Source organism: Otolemur garnettii, unplaced genomic scaffold, assembly GCF_000181295.1.
Source record: "Otolemur garnettii isolate 467f Iridium unplaced genomic scaffold, OtoGar3 scaffold00047, whole genome shotgun sequence".
NCBI lineage: Eukaryota > Metazoa > Chordata > Mammalia > Primates > Galagidae > Otolemur > Otolemur garnettii.
The window spans coordinates 6,396,133-6,418,978 of NW_003852442.1; the positions used below are offsets into that span (position 1 = coordinate 6,396,133).

Below are 22,846 nucleotides of genomic sequence, written 5' to 3' on the forward strand. Positions count from 1 at the left end.
CAGTGCTCCTACGAATCTGATGAAAACTATAGATTCCTTCCCAGAAAACAAAACAAAAATGTTCTCAAATAGGCACACCCTCACCTACTCTCCAGGCACTTGTGAACCCCCTTGAAGCCCGCCCGGGTGTGAATAGCCCCAGGGGCCACAGAAGCCAGGTCCTCTTTTCCATGTGTCCAATAGAAATAGCTCCTGGTGGCACATCACACACTGTGGGGTGTCATTGTAGGAAGGTCATCTCACATGCCCATCACACATCTGTCCTCTCTGTGTTAGAGCTGAGGAAAATCGAGCCCCAGGGAAGGTTCAAGAATGGCCGAAATCCATCCATAGCACTGAGGGCAAGGCTGGGAGTAAAACACATTCTCTGCTCTCTACCCGCCCATCAGGAGTCCCTGCCAGGTGAGGGTTGGTGGTATTTGTGTCAAAGTTTAGCATTGGCTCATGGGTTGCAATGGGTGTGAAAAGATCACTCATAACCGAGTGCTCCCCTTGGAAGGAACCTAATCCTAGGTGCAGGAGCCTGAGCAACAGATTAGGCTTAGAGTGAAACAGGAGAGATTGCCACCAGGTGCGACAGACAGCAGCAACTAACATTTTCTTATTTACCATTTACTGGACACACATTATATAGCAGGCATTTTCTTAAAGGCTTCACATGTTTTAACTCATCTAATCTTCCCTCCGTCTCTCCCTCCCTCCCTCCCTCCCTCTAACCCTCTCTCCCTCCCCTCCAACCCTCCCTCTCTCCCTCCTCCTTCTCTCTCCCTCTCTTCCTCCCTCCCTCCCTCTTCTTCCCTTACTTCCTTTTTTCCTCTCTCCCTTCCTCCCTTCCTTCCTTTCTTTGCCGGTATCTTACTCTGTCTCTATCACACCCTAACTGGAAACACACAGGTGATTTTTATTTGCATGTGTGGCCACTGGGGAGGGGGTAGTTTGAAGGGTAAGTTTAACACTTAACCAGACAGGGCTAACTGGCAGAAGATAAATCATACTTAAAGGAAAAACAGGATCCAGTATAGGACATTCTCCCTCAACACCAGGTCCAACGATGCCCGTGTTTCCTGTTGTATTCTAAAATAACTGGTTATTTATTCAATGCTCGGGGCTAATACTAATATTCAATACTCAGGAGTGAGCGGTATAATCTTCACTTTGGGGACTAGTGGAACAGTGAAAAGCAGATAGTACCTCCTCCGTGCAGCACTTTCAGGGGGAGATAGTGGGCCTCTGGTTATATTGCTTATCAGGGGACAGAAAATGTAAATTCATAGGAAAGAAAAGAAAAAGCTCATCTACTTCTTTCTCAACATTTTTCTGCTGTATTATCTGGAAACCATTGGCAAAAAGACTGATAAGGGGGATGAGATTTCCAGACAGACATTCATCATAATGGATCTGGAGCATATTGATGTTTTCAGAGACTAGCGAGGCTGAGATGTGCTGAGACTAAGCGGCAGGTTCCAGTGGATTTCAAGGGCATTGTGGCTTTGCGTTTTATGGGACCCTTCTCCGGTTCTCCTTTCCTGCATATATTATTACAGCATGTAGGGGCTTGGAGCAAGAATAAAGATTATGAGATTGTAGGAAGAATACAAATGCTTGGGGCATCTGAATCTAGGTTCTACCAGTACTAACTAACCCTCCGAACTCACAGATAATTACGGACTTCTCTGAACTTCACTCACCTGCAAGGAGATAAAAACAATCTTTACCTTGCAGGGTTGCGGGGAGGCTAAAAAAAGAAAAAGATAACTTCCCCACGGTTCTGGTTATAGTGCATTCTAGAATGTTCATTCCTCCCAAGGGGAGCACTCGGTTATGAGTGAGAATTCTTCTGCCTGATTTGCAAGGGTGTTTTTGACTCCAAAGTAGGGCAATGTTGTGTAACTGGCTTGCCCACAAGTGTTTAGTGTTTGTAGACTGGCGCTATAGACTGGCTTCTGTTTGATTTGTATTATAATGCATCTTTCTACAAATTAAAAAATGTTTATTATGGGGAATTCAGAACATGTACCAAAAAAAAATCAGGAGTATAGAATAAATCCTTTTACCCGCGGCCCTACTTCCAAAGTCATCAATTCATGGCTAATTCAGTTCCATTCTCAGATGCCTCCCCTCTTTGATTGCAAGACCTTCTTCATCCCCAAATCCTACTACCTCCCTTCCTGAAAAAGTTAGGCATTTATAAATGAGGACTTAAATGTATAAGTTCAGTAAAAAAAGTATTTAAAGGAACAAAACTATAAAACACGGAGGCTATTTCCTCTGAACATTTGTGTTTTGTAATTGAATTTTGAGCCCCAGGTGATGGGAAAATGGGAATCCTGGATGGGGGTGGGTTCTACGCCCACTTGGTTAATCTAAAGCCAAATATTCTGGTTTAACAGCAACATGGCAGGAATAAAGCAGAAGACAAGATGTGTCCTGCCCACTTCGCCAGACCGTTGCCAGGAACAACCCACACAGTACACGAGGAAGGCATGGGACTGTTAGGAAGTCCTGTCATCATAAACATCACTGATAAAATGAAATAATAAGACGACCTCAATGATACATGTCATAGGGCATTTTGGATTTTTTTTTTTTTTTTGCACAGTCTTCTCTCGTGGACCCCAGATGAATTATTATCCTTTAAGTCACGGTCAACACATTACCTCGTATCCTTTCACGCTGTCTCCCAGAGCTTCCACAATCCCGGAACACTCAAATCCCGGCACCAGGGGAGTCTTGGGGGGGTTGTCAATGTTTCCCTGTCGAACCATCAAGTCGATGAAGTTTAAACCACTGTGAGGAGCAAATGTGAAAAGAGAAACACAACATGAGGCCAAATTAAAGCACCGGCCTGGTTCTCTTTTCTTCCCTCCCCTTCTCCCACTCTTTCCCTCCGTCCCTCCCTCTCTCTCTTTTTTCCTCTCTGGCAAAGCGTCTCTAACAGCAACGCCACTTAGATAGATGTTATACCAAGAAAGCAAAATTGAATTATCTCCATGCAGATAAGTAATGCTTCTCTGGCAACGACAATGGTAGTTCCAGAGTTTCCACTCATTCACAAGAGGTGCCCTTTAGCTTCTCTCAGAAGCTGTTTATAACCCTGACTCTAAAAACACAGATCGACTAGTCCGATCATTAGACAAGCCAGCACTTAATCAAGGGTGAAATATACACTAGGAAGTAGATAGAAACAGACATATGGAAAACAGCCAGATACATTGGCCACCAGCCAAGGTGTGAGATGGGAGAATGAGAAAGAAGAACTGTTTAAAAGTCCTTCAAACAACCAGCCATCTCTCCTCAATCAACACACACGTTTCAGCCAGTACTGTGCATAACGGCTCCCATGATGGTAGACTTGAAACAGCAAGAGACCACATTATGATCTGCTGGAGGAGGGAGACTCAGGGAGAGAGATCAAAGAGGGGGCCTGATGGACATGGGGGATACTGCAGTGTTTGTTTCAGAAATCGAAGTTGTCTCTGGCTGAGAAAGGTTACCAGGTATTTTCTAATAACACACGACTTTCGAAATAAGAAAGTTGTCATAAAAACATATCAAAGGCGTTTCCAGTGATGCTACCAGTGCTCCAGACTCTTTTGCTTTTTTAGAACTACTCTTGGAAGACAGCGCCTAGGGCTCAAAGGAGTAGGGCGCCGGCCCCATATGCTGGAGGTGGCAGGTTCAAACCCAGCCCCGGCCAAAAACTGCAAAAAAAAAAAAAAAATTCTACTCTTGGAAATTGCATTTAACATCCATTCACATGGGGAAGTACTTCCCACTGCACCTGCGTTTCTCCCATCCCAGTAGAGGTGTTTCCAAAGCACTTCTTGTTTTTATAAGGCACCATCAAAGAAAGACTTGGGTTATAGAGACCAAACCCCTCAGGCTGGCCCAAGGCCCATTAGCCACAGACCACAGCTTCTTTTCCAAGCAAGATGCCTTGAACTATTTCTCAAGCACATCTTGTCCAGTTCTTCATTGGCTTCTTTAGAGCCAAGGAAGTGTCTAGTTCCACCTCCATCTCCTGGTCTCACTCATCTATCTTATCCACAGACATCACCTAAAGGAGAGGGGGTGAATTCCTTGAAGAGTGAGTGCAGAAGTCACCACCATCTCAAAATCTTCATGACTATGAGTCAGTCAAGTGTCACCAAGTATCCCAGTTGGTGTCTCTCCAAAACGTGCTCTCCCTGAAGGCAGCTAGATGCCACCTGTCTCTCTGCTTCTGGAACGCATGGCATGCAACAGGCCCCCCACATATAGTAGTTACTTAACTAACGTTTGCCGAATGAAAGGAAGTCATGGATATTCTGAAATATGTGCTCCCAGTTTGAGTACTGATTACTTGTAAAAAGCAGCCAAGGAATCCTCAGAGTAATGGATATGTTTCTGCCCTGTACGTATAGACCCCTAGAGATCTTACTTTGATGTTTAGTTAGCATCTGTTCTGGTCTTTCCTTATCAAAATGTTCACCAGTAACGTGGCCTTAAGAGCTTAAGAGTTTCTTTTTTTTATTTTTTATTTTTATTAAGTCATTTGTACATAGATCATAAATACATTTATGCCTTTATAGGATTCAATGTGTTCATTATTTGTACAAAAGCTCATGGAGCCCTGGATATAAATCCCAGTTCTATCATTTCTTCTTATGTAACTTTGAATAAGTTCCTTAATTTCTCCACATCTCAGTTTTCTCATCTGTAAAGTGGGGGTTCTGATAGTATTGACTTCACAGGGATAACCTGTGATAAGAGTAAGGAGTTTAAATTTGGCACTAAGGACAGGGTAAGCATTTAATGGATGGTAGCCTTCAAATTCATATCTTCAGGCAAGAAAGAAGAAATGGGTGACACGTTGTAGGAAGACTCCCATTAAAAAGGAGTTAGTCGTCCCAGCATTGTAGTGTGTGCCTATAGTCCCAGCTACTTGGAGACTTTGGGGGCAGGATCGCTTGAGCCCAGGAATTAATTTGAGTCCAGCCTGGGCACGAAACATAGCAAGATCCTGTCTCTAAAATAAAAATAAATAAAAATAGAATAAAATTAAAAAAAAATTTAAAGGTTAAAAATAGTTTCAGAATTGACATGGAAAAGCTTCGGCTATCTACAAAATGGCCCATTTCCTAACACAACCAAATAAATAAAGCATCACTGTCTGACCAATGCCTACATGCCAACTGAGCACACGCCATCTCTCATTTCACCCATATTTTAGCTCGCTGTGTTTACCTTTGTGTGAAAACCAATGATTTCCCAAGACCCTGGTGGAGAAATAGCAGAAAAAAATCACTTGCCAGTTTGGCAACGTTGGTGGCTCCCTGGAGAAGGGTTCAACCTAGGCACTTGTTACGCTGTTCACCTGGGTTACCTTTAATCTCCTGCCAGGTTGAATCGGGCCTGGGTATTGTATATTGAGAGCCAGACACTTAGATCCCAGGTAGAAGGGCTAATATTGAATTTTAAAAGCCTCTAGTGGCCTGGCTCCATGGTTCATTCTAGCACTCTGGGAAGCCCAGGCAGAAGGAACTCTTGAGCTCAGGAGTTCAAGACCAGCCTGAGCAAAAGCCAGACCCAGTCTCTACTAAAAACCAAAAAATTAGCCAGACATTGTAGCAGGTGCCTGTAGTCCCAGCTACTCAAGAGGCTGAGGTAGGAGGAATGCTTGAGCCCAGGAGTTTGATGTTGCTGTAAGCCAAGCTGCCCACTCTAGCCTGGGCAACAGAGTGAGATTATCTCCACAAATAATAATGGTATAATAAAATAATAAAAAGCCTGTAGCATCCAGCTTCCTTGGTGAGGCACTTGGTGATTAGTCATGGAGATCACCGCCTTCACCCAGGAAGCAGCCACACCAGTGTTGTTAGTGGAGTTCCTTCACAGGCTGTATCAGACCTGCACCTCGCTGGTGCCTACCCACCCACCTTCTCTTGACATGGTCACAGCTAGCATTTTCTGAGGATTTAATCTGTGGCAGGAAGTGTGCCAAGTGCTTTACTTTTGTTATTTAAGATTCAGGATAATCCCATGAGGCATGAACTCTCACACGCATTCTTTTCAGATCAGGACACTGAGATCCAGCAAAATTAAGTAACTCACTTTACGACAGTGGTTCTCAACCTTCCTAATGCCTCCTAATGCCACAACTCTTTAATACGGTTCCTCATGTTGTGGTGACCCCCCACCCATAAAATTATTTTCGTTGCTACTTTGTAACTGTAATTTTGCTACTGTTATGAATCGTAATGTAAACATCTGATATACAGAATGTTTTTTCATTGTTACGAAGGGGTCCTGACCCACAGGTTGAGAACTGCTGCTTTAAGGTCACATCTTCAGAAAAATGTCCAAGTTAGGATTTGAAGTCTAGAACCCCAAGCCCTTAGACAGCGCCCTCTACTGCCTCCCCATGGGAACATCCCCACTCACCAGCCTGGCTGAAGGGGCAAGTTCAAGGTCAACGTTAGTAACTCCCTGTCTTTTCCCTCTCATGGAGAGTTGCCTGCACCAAGAGTGGGCCCAGGGTCGGAGAAACAGCCACACATAATCTAGGCAAGAACTCATTCCTTCTTACAAATAACTTAGCTGGTCCAGGCACTGGGTGTTCTCTCAAAAACTACTAATATGAATTGGGAAACACAGAAGAGAACAACTTAGCAACAGAAAAGATGTCAAAAGATAGAAATGAGGTAGAATAGAGCTTTTCAACCGGTGTGCCATGGCACACTGGTGCCATGTGGGAGGATGATGGGTGTCTCGCAAGAATGTTTAAAGACCATTGATTAAATTATTAATCCAGCTTGATTAGATTGATGTAACTTCTTCTTACACAAGAAGTTCAAAGTGGCTCGGTGCCTATAGCTCAACCGGCTAAGGCGCCAGCCACGTACACCTAAGGTGGCGGGTTCGAATCCCTAGCCCGGACCCGCCAAACAACAATGATGGCTGCAACCAAAAAATAGCCGGGCGTTGTGGCGGGCGCCTGTGGTCCCAGCTACTTGGGAGGCGGAGGCAGGAGACTTGCTTGAGCCCAGGAGTTGGAGGTTGCTGTGAGCTGTAATGCCACGGCACTCTGCCCAGGGGGACAGCTTGAGGCTCTGTCTCAAAAAAAAAAAAAAAGAAGTTCAAAGCACAATAAGTATATTCTCTTTTTTGCTCTTCTTTTTTTTCTTGATCAACAAAATTTAAGTGCCCCGCAGAACTTTAACTGTAGGTTCAAGTGTTCTGTAGGATCAAAAAGGTTGAAAACACTGAGCTAGAAGGGCCTGGTTGACCTCAGCTTTGGGGAAACATAAGTAAAAAACAAAACAAAACCCATAAACATAAGTTTAATTCTCCTCAGCAAGTAGGAAAATTAAAAGAAAAGATAAAAACACAAAGATCAATAGAGTCAACCCAGCAGCCTTCACCAGGGTGAGGCTTTACGGTCTCCCATTGCTGAGTTCCCTAGAGTGAGAGGATCTTGTCTCTAGACTTGGGGAGGTTCAGCTCTATCACGCTTCCTGCTCTTTGATTCCCATGAGTTTCTTTTTTACTGGGGATGAGTGTTTCTAACAGAACATCTTTGCTTGGGTACCTGCATGGTCTCCCATGACACCCAAGATACAAACTTAAACAAATACCATAATCCATTGCCCTAGTCAGCCACTGAGACAGACACTGTTGATTCTATTTCCCCCACCCCCACATCCCAACAAAACAAGTAACACTGTTTAGAGGTAATAAGTTATTTACACTCAGGGCCACATAGTGCATAGTAAAGCCATGAACTTAAACTTAGGACTGTCTAATACTTTTCTTTTTCCATCACAACCGAAAAAGAAAAAAACTGGCATCTACATCTACATCTTCACAATTACAGTCTCTGGCAGTCTCTGAGATGGTTTTATTTTTACCTGGAAATTGTTTGGGGGTGGCAAATGATTTGCCTGATGACTCAAGCCCCTATAGAGATAAAATTTTTATACAGCTCTTAAACATTTGAGATCATTGCAAAAAAAAAAATAGTGGCAAAGAGTATTTCACATAATGTTCTGTTAGGTAATCCTATTTTTCTCAAAGGCTGGTATAATTTTAAGAAGTCATATAGGACTGTGTCAGTTTTCCTCCCATGCTAAATTATTTCTCGGAGGTTAAGCTTAAAGCGCTATTATTGCAACACGGTATTCTGAAGAAATGGAGGCAGAGATTTGAGAAAGGGGCTCTGAAAAAAACTCCGAATGCAGGATGAGGAATCTGACAATCTATGTGAGAGAAGACAGCGTAAAATTATCTGGGGACATTCCTTTTAAATAACAACCATTTCTCACCTTGACATAGCATAGCGTAGTTGACAAGGTGCTTTCAGACAAGTCTCATTCAACTTTGTAACGAGCCACGAAAAGCAAGAACTGCAGATATTATTGGCCCATTACATAGATGTGAACACTGAGACTCACAGAAGAAAACAGACTTGTCAAAGGAGACACAATTAGTATATGACAGAGCTGAGACTTGAGTTAAGGTTTCCAAACTCCTTGTTTATTGTGTAATATATCCCATGACACCATGAAATTTCAAGGGCAAGCCAATCAAATGTTACTAACATCAGTCCTGTCAAGATCCATGGATAGTAAGACTAAGAGGAACTAGTGAAAAGAAACCCAAGTTGGTAAATGAGTTTTAGTCCCTACATGGCTGTCAGTCAGCTGTGGACCTTGGCTGAATCTCTGAAGCTCTCTCCCCAACTTTCTTATTGCTTCAGATATCATCAAACTCAAAGCTTAGGCAAAGAGGGCTTGGTGGTCTTGACAAAATACACTGACTTGGATACTTAGGCTCTATGGAGAAGCTGCAAGCTAGCCTTGGCCTTCATACTTTGTTCTCTGTTATCTATTAAGTGAGGGATGTCACCGGTAAAGTCTCTTGAGAGGTGTTTGGCTGTACTTATCCTGTGCTCTACCAAAGTCAGGAAACATTGCCCCCACGATGCTGCTGCTACTTGTTAAGCACTAAGGGCTGGGCCATTTTAATCCCCGTACTGTGAAAAGAAAAGCTGGGGCCTAGAAAGAATAAGTAAAGTACCTTGTCTAAGGTCATAAACTCGGTACCAGAACCAGGAGCCCTTTTGTGTGACCGCCAAGCTTGAGTTTTTGAACACTAGGCTGTCACTGTGTTCATCTATAAACCATGGTATGTATGGCTGCTGTGCACTAGTCCCCAAAGCTTGTCTTTTGGGGTATGCTAATTGTTTGTTGTGTGTGTGTGTATGTGTGTTTTTTTTTTGAGATGGAGTCTCAAGCTGTCACCCTGGATAGAGTGCTGTGGTGTCACAGCTCACAACAGCCTCAAACTCTTGGGCTTAAGCGATTCTCTTGCCTCAGCCTCCCAGTAGCTGGGACTACAGGTGCCTGCCACAACACCTGGCAATTTTTTTTTTTTTTTTGTTGCAGTTGTCATTGTTGTTTAGCAGGCCCGGACCAGGTTCAAACCCACCACCCTTGGTGTATGTGGCCAGCGCCATGCCGACTGAGCTATGGGTGCCACCCATGGTGATTGTTTTGACATGTTCACAATATCAAATGAAGACACAAATTATTTCTTAAAAGACATAAATGATTTCTTTCATAAATGACATCACTAATGTGATGTCTTTTAACTTATAGCCCTGCTATTAGTTTTCCAATTTGAGATGAAGACTGGCCCACGAAAGTTTAGCAAAGAAGATGCCAGCATCTATGGAGAAGGGGCCCTTGTCTTTTCTTTTCCTGGTAAAACGAAGGCAGAGGCTGCTCATTTCAAAGAATTTTAGGGCTCCTACCACCTTATTCTGTCCCCAGTTTTTCCATTTTCTCAGCACTATGGGAATCCGAACATTGTCAGGCCGTGACACAAAGAACACGCTGATGAAAATCTCCCTCTAATGATGCAAATCAACGGATTCTCATCATATACTTTGATCTTATGGTCAGTGGAAATCCCTAGTCTTATCCCATCATTGGCTCAATTAAGAGACAGATTGCCAAAGAAATAATAATCTTCAGAAGCCCATGGTTTTAATTACTGAGGGGATATTGTTGAGCATGTCATTTGTTACAACATATATTCACTTCTTTATGAAGAAGAATCTTTCATCAACTCTCAGTACAAGATGGCTTTATGGGTCTTACAAGCCCAGTATGGCATATACGCTAGTTATGTTTCTTTCTTTGCATTGGCTGTTAGGAAGCTCAGAGCCAAGTTCATGGCATTTATTCTCTATGTCATGTTAACACTCAACTTCATCTTAACTTAAGAATGCTTTGGAGTTTCCATTTTTAAAAATCTTTTACTACGTTACAATGGTTCTCAAACTTTATTGTACATCAGAATCCCCAAGATGGCTTGTTAAAACATAGATTGAGGGGGGAAGGGGGCAGTATCTCTGCAGTCCAAGACCTCAAGTGAGGTCTAAGATTCTGCATTTCCAGCATTTTCTAGGTTATGTTGATGCTTCTGATCTGGGCACCATGCTTAGAGAATTACTGATCTATCATTTTTTAAAAAACTAATTCGAGTCATTTTTTTTGAATGATATAGGGTAAAACTTAATAGATGATGATTAAATAGATAAGAAAATGAAAAGCTCTCTCCTTGTTCTCTAGGGCCGTTGAATTTTTTGATCCTAGTCCAGAGGATCCTATTTCCCCTTATTAAATTTGGTCTTATTCAATTAAGTCCATCATTCGGAATTGTCTGTCTCTTCTTGGAGCCTAATTCTTTCATCCAAAAAAAAAAAAAATTTGCTGCCCCTTCTGGATTTGTATCCTTTGAAAATGTGGTTCACATGGCATTATCCTCTATGTCTAAGCTGCTGATAAAAGCATCAGATAGGCCATCACATTCCTGCTTACCATGGATATGTGTGAAGGTTGTGAATGATGTCATGGAAGAAATTTAAAACTTCAGACTAGCAGACATCCTATGTTTCTTCAAATCATGAGCTCTTACGGTTGTATGAAATGGCTCCAAGACACTCTGAATTCATGTGTGATAAATACAGTGAAGACCAGGAGGCCTCACTTTTTAGGAGTGATGGCAGGTGATCGTCTCCCCACATGTCAGTAATTGCTGAGTGACAGAGGTGTGGCCTGACTCAGCCGTGAGTGTGGTCATTTGGGGGTGGATGTCAGGATCACTGTGGTGTGTATTTGCTTGTTTCGAACATGCATATCCCAGCCCAGAGAGTCTCCTTAGCCCAGGTGCATATTCTCATGTGTTCTACAGGACCACTCATAAGCAATAATGTTCAGGGCCAGACGCGGCGGCCCACGCTTGTAACCCTAGCACTTTGGGAGGCCGAGGCAGGTAGATTGTCTGAGCTCAGGAGTGTGAGACCAGCCTAAGCAAGAGCAAGACCCCATCTCTACAAAAAAAATAGAAAAACTAAAACTAAGTAATAAGCAGCACTTTATTGTAAGAAAGTTGGCACATGGAATGTGCTGTTAATTTATCATTATTTAAAGATCAATAGCTTGATTAGTGATTAATTGATCTTACTGGTTTGAAAGTTAGAGAGTAACCACATTATTTCTAATATCCATGTATGTGTTTTATTGGTATCATTATGCCAGAAAACAACTGAGTGGTATAGATATAAGGTATATTTTGAGCCAAAGGCATAGCTTTTGTGTTCTTAAAAAAAAGGTAAATAGAAAAACTAGCTGGGTGTTGTGGCGGGTGCCTCCCAGTTACTTGAGAGGCTGAGAGAATTGTTGGAACACTGGAGTTTGAGGTTGCTGTGAGTGATGATGATGCCACAGCACTCTACCCAGGTGACAGAGTGAGACTCTGTTTCAAAAAAAAAAAAAGAAGAAGAATGTTCCAGAAGGGATGAGCCCTTTGGGGGAGGGCTCTCCCATAGGGCTTTGTGACTGTTGGAAAGGTCCTCAAGACAACAGCAGGAATCTGGAAACCTCCATTCTAACTTCTCTGATGGTGGAGCATGGGGAGAGGAAGAAATGATTTGTGGTTTGTGATCATACTAGGTAACACTCACGGGGTGCTCACTACGCATCCAGCATGGGGCTAAGCTCTTTACATGCATAGTATCCTTTAATATTTTACAGCAGTCATAAACAAGCTAAGAGGTAAATGATACCACCCCCATATCACAGAGAACAAAGCTGAGGTTTACAAAAGCAAGGTGTGAGAGCAAAGGATAAAAATCCAGAGACTGTGCTGTCGAATTCTCTACTTTGCTTTCCTGTGAGAGAGATCGTCGCTGGGTTTCCCAGTTGCAAAGACGAGACCTCTCCACTCGATCAGCATATTGAGCACCTGGTATTCTGAGCAGTACAGTAGGCAGTAGATGCCCCCAAATTAACAAGGGGCTTCAAATTCTCAGGGGAACCAGCATCAGTGCCTGTAGCTCAGCGGCTAGGGTACCAGCCACATACACTGGAGTTGGCAGGTTCGAACCCGGCCCAGGCCTGCCAAACAACACCAGCTACAACCAAAAAGTAGCTGGGCATCATGGTGGGCACCTGTAGTCCCAGCTACTTGGGAGGCTGAGGCAAGAGAATCACTTAAGCTCAAGAGTTTGAGGTTGCTGTGAGCTGTGATGCCACAACACTCTACGGAGGGCGACATAAACTCTGTCTCAAAAAAAAAAAAATAGAAAAAGCTGATTACAATATGATGTGATGAGTGGTTTTACGGAGTGTGGGCAAAGTGCTCATGTAGCCACTGAGAGAGGTGCTAACATCCAAGATAACCTTGATGTCAAAACATCGACCTCCAGAAAGTTTTCCCCAGAAGATGGTTCTGGTGGTCCTCTGCAGTCACCAGAGCTGAGTTTAAAGCTTTCACTTTTTGGCTCGTCCTCCAGGGAGTTGCTTAACCTCTTTGAGTCTCAGTTTGTTCATCTCAACAATGGGAGGGTAACATACCGACCCTAAGGGGCAGCCCCTGTAGGACAGAGCGCCTCACACACACTAAGTGCTCAGTAAGTGTGAGTTGCCATCATCACCATCATCATCACACAGATAGGGTCGAGTAGGTCAGGTTTACTGGGAAAGACTCTGAGACTGAGATTTGCAGCAAAAGGTCCCAAAGGGAACAGCACCTGGATGGGTACAGGGAGCTGCCCTGGGCCGAGGGAGATGGTGAACTCCAGTGTACCAACACAAAGGTCTCTGTTCATTGTTGGAAAGTTCCAGAGCTAGTGTGGTCTCTTGAGTAATTCTGAAGGAAGGCACAAAGACTGGGCCTTTGGTTCCCTGCATCAACTAGTCATGGGATGAAGGCTTCCTGCAGGGAGGGGGTGCAATCTTGGGCAAGGTGGTGTCTTTCAGCTATGGCAATTCCTTGGGGGGACCGTTTGTGTGCTGGGGGAGTTAGGGCCCAGGTCCTAAAAGGCTGTTCTGGGTGGTGTAGCATCCACTACAAAGAGGGTGGTGTGACCTCCTCTCCCAGGATCTTATTCCCTTGTGGTCACAGAGCAGTTGTCAGGGGTGGTGAGAATATCCAGGGCTCCTTTGCATGGTGGTCCCTGAGGAGGAAAGATCTAGCAGTTCTTATAACTAACAGTGCAATGTCAGAAAATGGGGGCCTGGAACAATAAGAGCAAAGAAAAATAGAGGAATAAAGAGATTGACAACCGAGGAGGAGCAGAGAGAAAGGAAAGGGCAGATAGGGAGGAGTGGCAGGCAGTGAACCACCAAAGTACATGCAGGATCATATGCTGGGGAAGAGTGGTGAAAACAGTTGTTAGGGCTTTCCTCTCTGCGGGAAGTGGGAGGTCACAGAAGGCTAGAGGAGTGTGGGAGACCAGGAAAATACCGTTAAGTTCCAGATGGGAAGTGTTATCAGCCCTCTGCCCATTGAGACTGAGCCCCCAGCACCAGTGGCAGCTCCAACCTTGCACCAAACCAGAACTGCAAGAGAAGAGGCCCCTTTTCTATTCTGCTCTTGTCTTGCTGATAATAACATTCATCAAAGCACTTAACTCCCCATCCACAAGGGGTCAAAGAAGCAGATGTTTGATTCATCTCCTCGTCGCCCCAGAACTGAAGTTTTTGTTGTTTTTTTTAATCTTAACTAAAAACTCACAAATGCCTAGGAAAATAGGCATTGATCTCAGGGAATCGTGTTCACAGCTCAGTTTTCTTCTTTGGTTTGTTCAAGCGTCAATTTTGTTATCTTGAGACCATGAGAATAGACCAGCGCAAATTGGCTACAGAAGAAAAGTCTCTCAGTGACCAAAGCGAAGGCGCCTTTTATGCAAATCGCCAATGGCAGCTCACCTTTGAGAAGGGCCAGGGTTGTCCTGGATGATCTCAAGACAGAGAAGCCACCTGTGTTTAGTCTGAGGGAAGAGGAGTGTTATAGGTGCTCAGACACCCTTCTCCACTGGTGGCCTGTGGCCCATGACGCTGCTCTTAGTGTCCAGTTCCACATAATCCTGCCTGCCATTCCTACTAGACAAACAAGCCACTCTGGACACAGGAGACATAGGAAATTTTCTGGCCCATCTGATGTTTTTCATAATGTCCCACTTATTAAGTAAAAATGCTATTCTTGCTGTACCTAGATCCTTTGTCCCCAGTACATGCTGTGACAGGGAGGGTAATACAGCTTGCAATACAATTACGATCTATTTCTACAGTGCCTGAGAAAAAAATATGCTCTGATATTATGTCCAAATTAGTATTCAAAACACACTTTGGTGGTATTTCCAACACTGAACAAAATGGCCAGGGAGACATATTGAGAATCTGAATATCCACAGCCAGATTTTAACAGAAACAGAAAAGCATGGTACAGATGGGTCCAAAACAAGCTCTCCTGATGCCAAGACTAATCTCCTTGATTTGGAGACCTGGAGTTAGTTACCTACTCTCAGCTGCTCCCGAGGACACCATGGGAGGTATTTAGTCCCAAGGTTCCTGCAGAGGTCAACATCTCTATGCCCCACGTTTGATGGTGTCCAAGGCATCAAACAAGTGCTTGGCAGTGATTGGTCACATAGAGCATTCAGTCTTATCCAATTTAAATTCAGCAGCCTTCTGTGTTTCGGGGCTTGGCTAGGCACTAATGTTACAACAGTGACAATGACATCTCTGCTGCCCAGGAGTTCAGAGATCAACAAATCAATGGCCACAGAGTGTGACAGTTCCACAGAGGAGGCCGCATGAAGGTCATAACCAGTGCAGAGAGGATGGTTATTAACTCACTTTGCCTGGGACTTAGGAATGGGTGTGCCCCTTCCTACCACTGTCTCAGCCTTCCAGCCCCATCGTGCCTCCCCATGGAGGGGAGAAGTCAGCACAGAATGGACACAGGCTGATGTCCTCCTGGAGGCAGAGCACCCCACCCGGAGAAACAGTCCAATGTTTACCAATAACATGTCAGCTATTTCCTGAGATATTGCTGCTGATAAAAACTACATTGAATGAAAAAATGAACTGTCAATACAAAAAAGAAAGGACACAGAGACTGGACAGGCAATGTCTACCAGAACCTTCTGCAGGGATAAAACTATTCTGCACCCATATTGTCCAATCTGGTAGCCACAGGCCATGTGGAGTTCCTGAAGGCTTGAAATGAGGTGAATGTGATTGAGGACCTGAAATTTTAATTTTAGTTAATTAGCCTTTAAGTTTAATTAGCCTAAAAAGGATACAACAGCAGGATGACGGCCCTCTCATCTTCCCCATAGATTACGAGGAGCTCTAGAGCAATAGGGCTTGTCTTAAAATCCACCTTCCCCTGTTGAATGCTTTCCACAGAGCTCACAAAAGGATAAAAAACAACATCTCCACTGAAGGCATCAATAGGAAAAGTCCTAGTTGTGATCTGAGCTCTTTCCTTTCTCCTTCTCACTCACACCATTACCTCTCAGCCGTGCTTGGCTGGCAGCCGCCTTGTGTGCCCCAGTTTGATGGTGAGGGGGGAGAACCAACATCAAAGACCTGCTTGATTGATGTGCTTTGGAGAGAGTGAAGATTTACTTCTGGAAGATGAAAGAGTAGATGAGAAAAATGAGCAAAGACAGATGCAAACGACCAGAGATACCAAGGGGTGGGTTTGAAAGTCTGGGAGGGTTTGCAGAGAGGAAAGAGAGGAGGGAGGCGTTGTGTGGGGAGTAGGGGCTGGAGATGGGAAAAGAAAGTCTCGGAGAGGTTTTCCTCTGTAGCGCGAATGGATCCAACCTTGGTGTTCTCTGCAGGATGCAATAATTTGACAGTGCTTTTCAATTATTTGGGTGGTTCGGTCTCTATTCAAGAGCAAACAGGCCCGGCGCTTGTAAGGATACAAAAGGAAAGAAGAAAACGGGCAATAGGCAAGAAAACTGTTCAAAGAGCAAGGAAGGAGGCCGCTCCTCTGCAATCACGAGAGAGACAGGAGAAAACAGCAGAGGTTCTGCTGGCCAAGGGCAGCGATGCTGAGGCTCAAAGCAGATGGGAAGGTGAAAATGGCCTTTGCTCTTTATTTCCTTCGAACTAGCAATCCCAAGAGTCTCCCTGTGGACAGAGAAGCTCCTCGAATCGGGAAGGACTGCCGAGGAAGGCGCCACGTGGATGGCTGAGGTGCCACGTGGATGGCTGCGACCTGCCTCCCTGGTTCCGGCTTCAGTACACCGAGTCAGTTTATTACGAGGTCCCCAGTCGGAACGATCTTAGGGAGCTTAGCTGGGAGGATGAAGAAAATCCAATTACAAAATCATTCAGACCAATCATAGGGACAGTGGGCTTAATAGCTCCCTGTTAGCAGATTGAACCAGCCGTAGCATAGATAAATGGAAAGCAATTCCTTCTGATTCTAGACAGGGGATGCTTTTTTTTTTTTAAAGAAAGTCTGTAACTTGATGGATAGTCTGCTCAAAGACTCACTGCATTGGGAGGACAGGCGGGGGCCACGGAGAGTGTAGTTTAGAGTTTTCTGGAATCACAAGACTTGGACACTCTGGGCCAGCAGGGCTGCCCCGCCCTGCGTCTCTCCTCATGAAGGGCAACTGCTTCTTCTGGGAACCATGAAAAACATCATCTTAAGAAAAACCTGAGTTAAGAGGACAGGGGCCTGGAGGAAGCAGCCTGCGGCTGGACTGGAAGTGTGGGCAATGCCCCCTCTTGGGCCACCTTTCAGCTCCAGGGGCTTGGGTTTGGGACAGAGCAGTGAAGGGTAAGGGCAGAAAGAGCGAAGGCATGAGCTCCAGGGAAAGACAGACCCTGGCACAATCTCAGCCTTCTGTGACCTTTACCCAGATCCTTCGCCTCATCCACCCTGTTTCGTCACCTGTCAAATGTCTAATATACTAGAGATTCCTGCAAAACACTTCTCAGGAGCCCAAGACACATCGAAAGTACCCAATAAAGGCCACTGTGATGATAACCATGAAATATAATTCATATAGGGGTCCTCAAACTTTTTAAACAGCATCCAGTTCACTGTCTCTCAGACCATTGGAGGGCCGGACTGCAGGCCCCAGGATGAGTTGGCTGCTAAGCAGGACAGGCAGTGGCAGAAAAAACATCCAGCGGGCCGGATAAATGTCCTCGGTGGGCCGCATGTGGCCCATGGGCTGTAGTTTGAGGACGCCTGAGAGGGTGCCAAAAACTGTATCACGTTTTTAAGAAAGGAAAAATCTGTATTAAAATGGCAATACTCAAGACATGTTTGACTTCCATAATTATAAAAGATGCAAGATTCATTAGACAAGATAATATTATTGGCAGACATCGAATATTTTCAAACAGTTTTTCCTTTCTGTAAAATGTGTATACATTTTTTTGGGCACCATCTGTATATGAGGTAGCATGTGACGGCTGGCAGCCTGCATCATGGGGAGAGAGGTTGGTGCGGCCCAACCACGGCGCCTGGCTCCATCCAGAAGAGAAAAGAAATGGGGATATGTCCCGGGAGGCTTTAAGTGTCTGGTAGTGGAAGCAGAACAGAGAGATGGGAAAAGGTCAGCATCAACGGGGGAGCCAGAGCAACACCCCCCTTGCAGCTGTTGAAGGCGTGGAAGGTGGAGGTCGAGGGGCCTGACACCTACCAAGGAGGGCAGGAACACAGCTGGGGAAATTCTGTTTGCTTGAAGATTTCATCTTAACATCCAGGCTGCTGCAGGGTCTCTGGACATCTAGGTATTGGGGGAACACTTGAGTGAGTCCCCCCAGGCTGACAATCTTTAGCCCAGCACAGCAGATTCGCTCAAAGAGCCCTGGCCTGCAGCACTTGTTGAAAGCAGGTCTCAGGAAGAGGAAGATGACACAGTATCTTGAGAAGTCAAAGGCTCACACTTCCCAGTCCAGGAAAAGCACTTATTTGAGGGCACAAAAAATGAATTTCTGGTTCGGAGAGAACAGACTGTGTTACAGAGAAGTAAAACTCCCTGAGAACAATGAGCTGGCATTCTTCTGGGTTTGTACCCAAAGACCTGCCTAGGAAAGGCTTTGGGAGAGATTTAGCTTTCTTGTTGGAGAAAGCCGAGAGGAGGGGAGGGGAATTTGGAGCCACACGACTTCAGAACGGCCACCGTTTGTTTTAGAAAGGTCATATTTGCTAGAAAGTCAGTATAATATATTTGCTCATCCCTCAAACACTTATTGAGTGCCTACTGTTAACCAAGCAAGATGTTTGCTTGGCATTCAACCGTTCACTGATAATAGAGAAAGTTCCTAGAATTTCCAAGATTACCAAAGAACTTTCAAAGACAATCGGCCTTGCAAGATAATTATTCTGCCTTGGGTTCTCAGGACCACAGTCATGTAGAAAAGTCAGGAAGAAGAGGATCCAAAGCTTAGCTTGCCATGAGGAGAGGGGGATGTCTGTTCAGGAAACCACTGTTTAGCAGGTCTCCAGCTTCACGGCAGTGCTGGGGATGAGGCTTGGCTGAGGCATCAGGGGGTCACTGACAGCAGATTAAGGACAGAAGCTGACTGCAAGCTCTCTTGGAGAAAATATCGCGTATGAAGTTGAAACAGTTCCTTTCACTGGAGCATCTATTTTGTCTCCTGGGCCTTCAAACATCACATTCACTCTTTTGAATACCATGGTTCCAGCTGATGTTCTCGTATGAGATCACAGACAGAGGAATCGAACTAATCTGAGATTACACGCTCTCTGCCCTTTCCTGTGAAGAGTCTATTCTTTCTTCTAATTAAACTTTTTCCTCTATGAAAAATGCCAAGATGTCAAAAAGGATCGCTTCTCGCAAAGAGCAGTGCCAGCAACTGGAGGTCACAGGGAGACTATTTTCCATGCCTGGGCAAGCTTTGTTGTTAGTGTTGAATGTCAGTGATGTACCCAAAAGGCTGCAGGATTTTGATTTCTTTGAATTGTCTATGCCCGTGATTTTCAACCAGGGTGCTGAGGCACACTGGTGTGCTGTGAGAGGATCTCTGGTCTACCTTGAAAATCTATAAAGATCATTAATTTAATTATTTTTGAAAGATGTCCAAAGCACAATAAGCGTTTTTTTTTTACTCTTTTTTTTTTGGTTAACATAATTTAAGTCAGGTGCCGTGGCTCACACCTGTAATCCTAGCATTCTGGGAGGCCAAGGTGGGTGGATCGCCTGAGCTAACAAGTTTGAGACCAGCCTGAGCAAGAGCGAGTTCCCCGTCTCTAAAAAATGGCTCAGCATTGTGTGACCTGTGGTCCCAGCTACTTGGGCAGCTGAGGCAAAAGAATCGCTTGAGCCCAGGAGTTTGAGGTTGCTGTGAGCTGTGACACTACAATACTCTACTGGGGGCAAGAAAGTGAAACTCTGTCTCAAAAAACAAACAGACAAAAAAATTAAAAAGAAACCAAAGGGAAAAAACATAATTTCAATGTGCTGTAGAAGTTTATAGGTTTAAGTGTGTTGTTAGATAAAAAAGGTTGAAAAACATCGGTCATATACACCTGACTAGCCAGGAAGTCCTTGATGGGAGGGATGGTAGAAACAGATCACTCCCAATCTATCCCCAACCCTGGGAATAAAGTTCCAAAGCCAGCATCCTAGTCCCTGCCACCAAGGTAGTCTGGTGTGAGAACTGCTGAGTGATAAACTAGGACATGGTAGTTCCAGTCTCAGTTCTGTCTGTTACAGCCCGAGTGAGTCAGGATAGAAAATAACTGAGCATCCACGTTGTGCAGAAGGCACAGTCAAGGCCTCCCCAGACTCTCAGGTGTCTTCATGACAGCACCTAAAAGTGGGCCTGGCCACCAAGGTGAGGATGCGGACATGTTCAAGGTGCTACGTGCTTAAAGCACTAGCAAGGTCAAGTAGAGTCTCAACCCAAATCCGTTATATTGTCTCGCTGTTTCCACTTCATCTCTGGACCCCCGTTTCCTCACCTAGAAGATACAGATGGTAACTTCTGTGCCACCTACCTCACCAGGTGGCAAGGATCAGAGCCAAAGCTGATGCGCGTAACTGCCTTTATCACTGGCAAGTGCTGCCTGTGGTCCATCCACCTGCCGCGGTTTCGAAGGCCCAGGCCATTGACATCTGGCGGCTTTTTACGAGAACCTGCATCTGGCAGATGTTCTATAAGGTTTTACCTCCATTTTTAAGTAAAGCAAAAGGCTTTAGAGTGCTAAGCAACGTGTCCAAACACACCTTCATGGTTAATGAAGGGCAAAGCAAAATTTTAATCCATGTCTGCCTTAAACTGATCCCTAGGACTTTCCACAGGACAGGAAGCTTGCTTGCCACTCACCTTACTTAATTCCGTCTCATGCAGACTTCCTAAAGGCAGAATGAATGAACTTTTCTTTTCTTTTCTTTCTTTATTTATTTAGTTAGTTTGAGACAGAGTCTCAAGCTGTCATCCTTGGTAGAGTGGCATCACAGCTCACAGCAACATCAAACTCTCAGGCTTAAGCAATTCTCTTGCCTCAGCCTCCCAAGTAGCTGGGACTACAGGCACACACCACAACGCCTGGTTATTTTTTGGCTGGAACTGTCATTGTTGTTTGGCAGGCCTGGGCTTGATTCGAACCCTCCAGCTCTGGTGTATGTGGCTGGCGCCCTGGCTGCTGAGCTATAGTTGCCAAGCCTAAAAGGAGCCAACCTTAATTCCTGTTCTTCCTTTAAGTATTTCTTTTTGATCCAGGTTATTTTTAATTCCATAATTTGGACCCCCCCCCAAAGCTTTTAATCCCAGGGACATCCCCACTACAAACAAGTGATCAGAATTATGACAACTTTAATGATTCTCAGCAAATTAAAATGTTCTAAGTAGCACTGAGAAGCTATGTGCCATTTACTTCACTTTTATGTCATGGAAATTATTTCCACGTGGATGAATCCTATCCCACATAAAAGATCATTACAACCAATTATAATTTCTCCGTAAAGTTTTGCCAATTACTGTTCCTGTTAGCAGAGTTATTCTTTGGTGGTGATGACTTCTTGTTTTTTTTTTTGAGCAGCAAAATGGAAAAATTGGGAGGAAGAAAGACGTATGTGGAGATACAGATTAAGGGAAATGGGATGCAGAAAGGAGAAAAAAGACAGAAAAGCTTCTTATTGATAATAGAGGTCAAGTTATTCTCAGGGGGCAAAATGCCTGAGTAAAAGCAGCAGGTTCAAAGGATGGTTCTTTGTTCCAAAGAGACAGAACAGTCTCTGATTCTGGTTTTCCTTTTCTTCTTTTTAAGACAGAGTTTTAGGCCAAGGTGGGTGGATTGCCTGAGCCAGAAAGAGACTCCACCCCTACATTGTGGCAGGGACCTATAGTCCTAGCTACTCAGGAGGCTGAGGCAAGAGAATTGCTTGAATGCAACGGTTTAAGGTTGCTGTGAGCTGTGATGCCATAGCACTCTACCGAGGGTAACAAAGTGAGACTTGCAAAAAAAAAAAAAAAAAAGACAAAGTTTTACTCCATCACCCTGGGTAAAGTGGCACCATAGCTTACAGCAACCTTGAACTCTGGGGTTCAAATGATCTTCTTGCCTCAGTTTTTCATTTTTAGTAGAGACAAGGTCTCGCTCTTGTTCAGGCTGGTCTTGAACTCATGAGCTGAGGCAATCCACCCGCCTCAGCCTTCTAGAATGCTAGGAATACAGGCGTGAGCCACCACGCCTGGTGGATTCTAACTTGCTTTTCCTCCTTGAATTGCTGGGGACACAGGAAGTTCATTCCATTGCTGGACAAAGAGCAGATGTTGTCACCACACTCAGCCCTCATCAACGAGGACACAGTTAATGAGGAAACGCAAACTTTAATAGATAAGAATGACCCTTGCTGGCACTTCCCTCTTCTCATCTCCAAATGAGGCTCAAACATGACTCAGCCTAGAGTCATCCTCTCCTGTCAAATCCTGGTGCCTCCATCCAACAAAGAATGAATCAGAACACTTGATTCCAATCTCTACTTCACAGCGGCTTCCGGCTGGGCTATGTAAGACCCCCTGAGCAATTTCTCAGCATTCCAAACATCTGTGTCACTTAACCTCATGGGCTGCGTTTGTTTGTTTGCATAAACACAGGGAATGGCATACTGGTCACCTGTCACTGCATCACCCTTGTGAGTGACAGTTCACTGTTATGCCATTTGGGGGTATCTCACTGGCAAGTGGCCAAGGTAGCAAAGGCCCAGTCAAGGCAAAGAAGACAAAGGAGGGGACCCCAACATCTAGAGTGGGTCCAGATAGCGGCGATTGTGCTTAATCGGCATGGTTATTCTGGGTCAGCACTCACACTAACTCGATCGTAGCTGGATCCCCTCACCATCCTCCTCAGGAGTGTGGGCAAAAGGGAAGTGGTACAGAAATGTAATGGCCATTTTAAGGGACCAGCAAACTGGCACTGTGTGATTTTGAGTCGTATCAGTTGGATTTCAAATCAATTGAATGCATTCCTGGGTCTTTCTCTATGTTCCTGTTTCTGTGTCTTTCTC

The 22,846-nt window shown here is 44.6% G+C and overlaps 1 protein-coding gene across 1 annotated transcript in view; it reads right to left on the minus strand.

The window, feature by feature from the left end:
• The window catches only part of VAT1L (vesicle amine transport 1 like), a 150,574-nt gene that overhangs the window by 122,626 nt on the left and 5,102 nt on the right, over window positions 1-22,846 (minus strand). Inside the window, exon 2 of the mRNA XM_003791311.3 lies at window positions 2,658-2,787. Coding sequence (XP_003791359.1) covers window positions 2,658-2,787 — 130 coding nt within the window. The remainder of the gene's footprint in view (window positions 1-2,657; window positions 2,788-22,846) is intronic.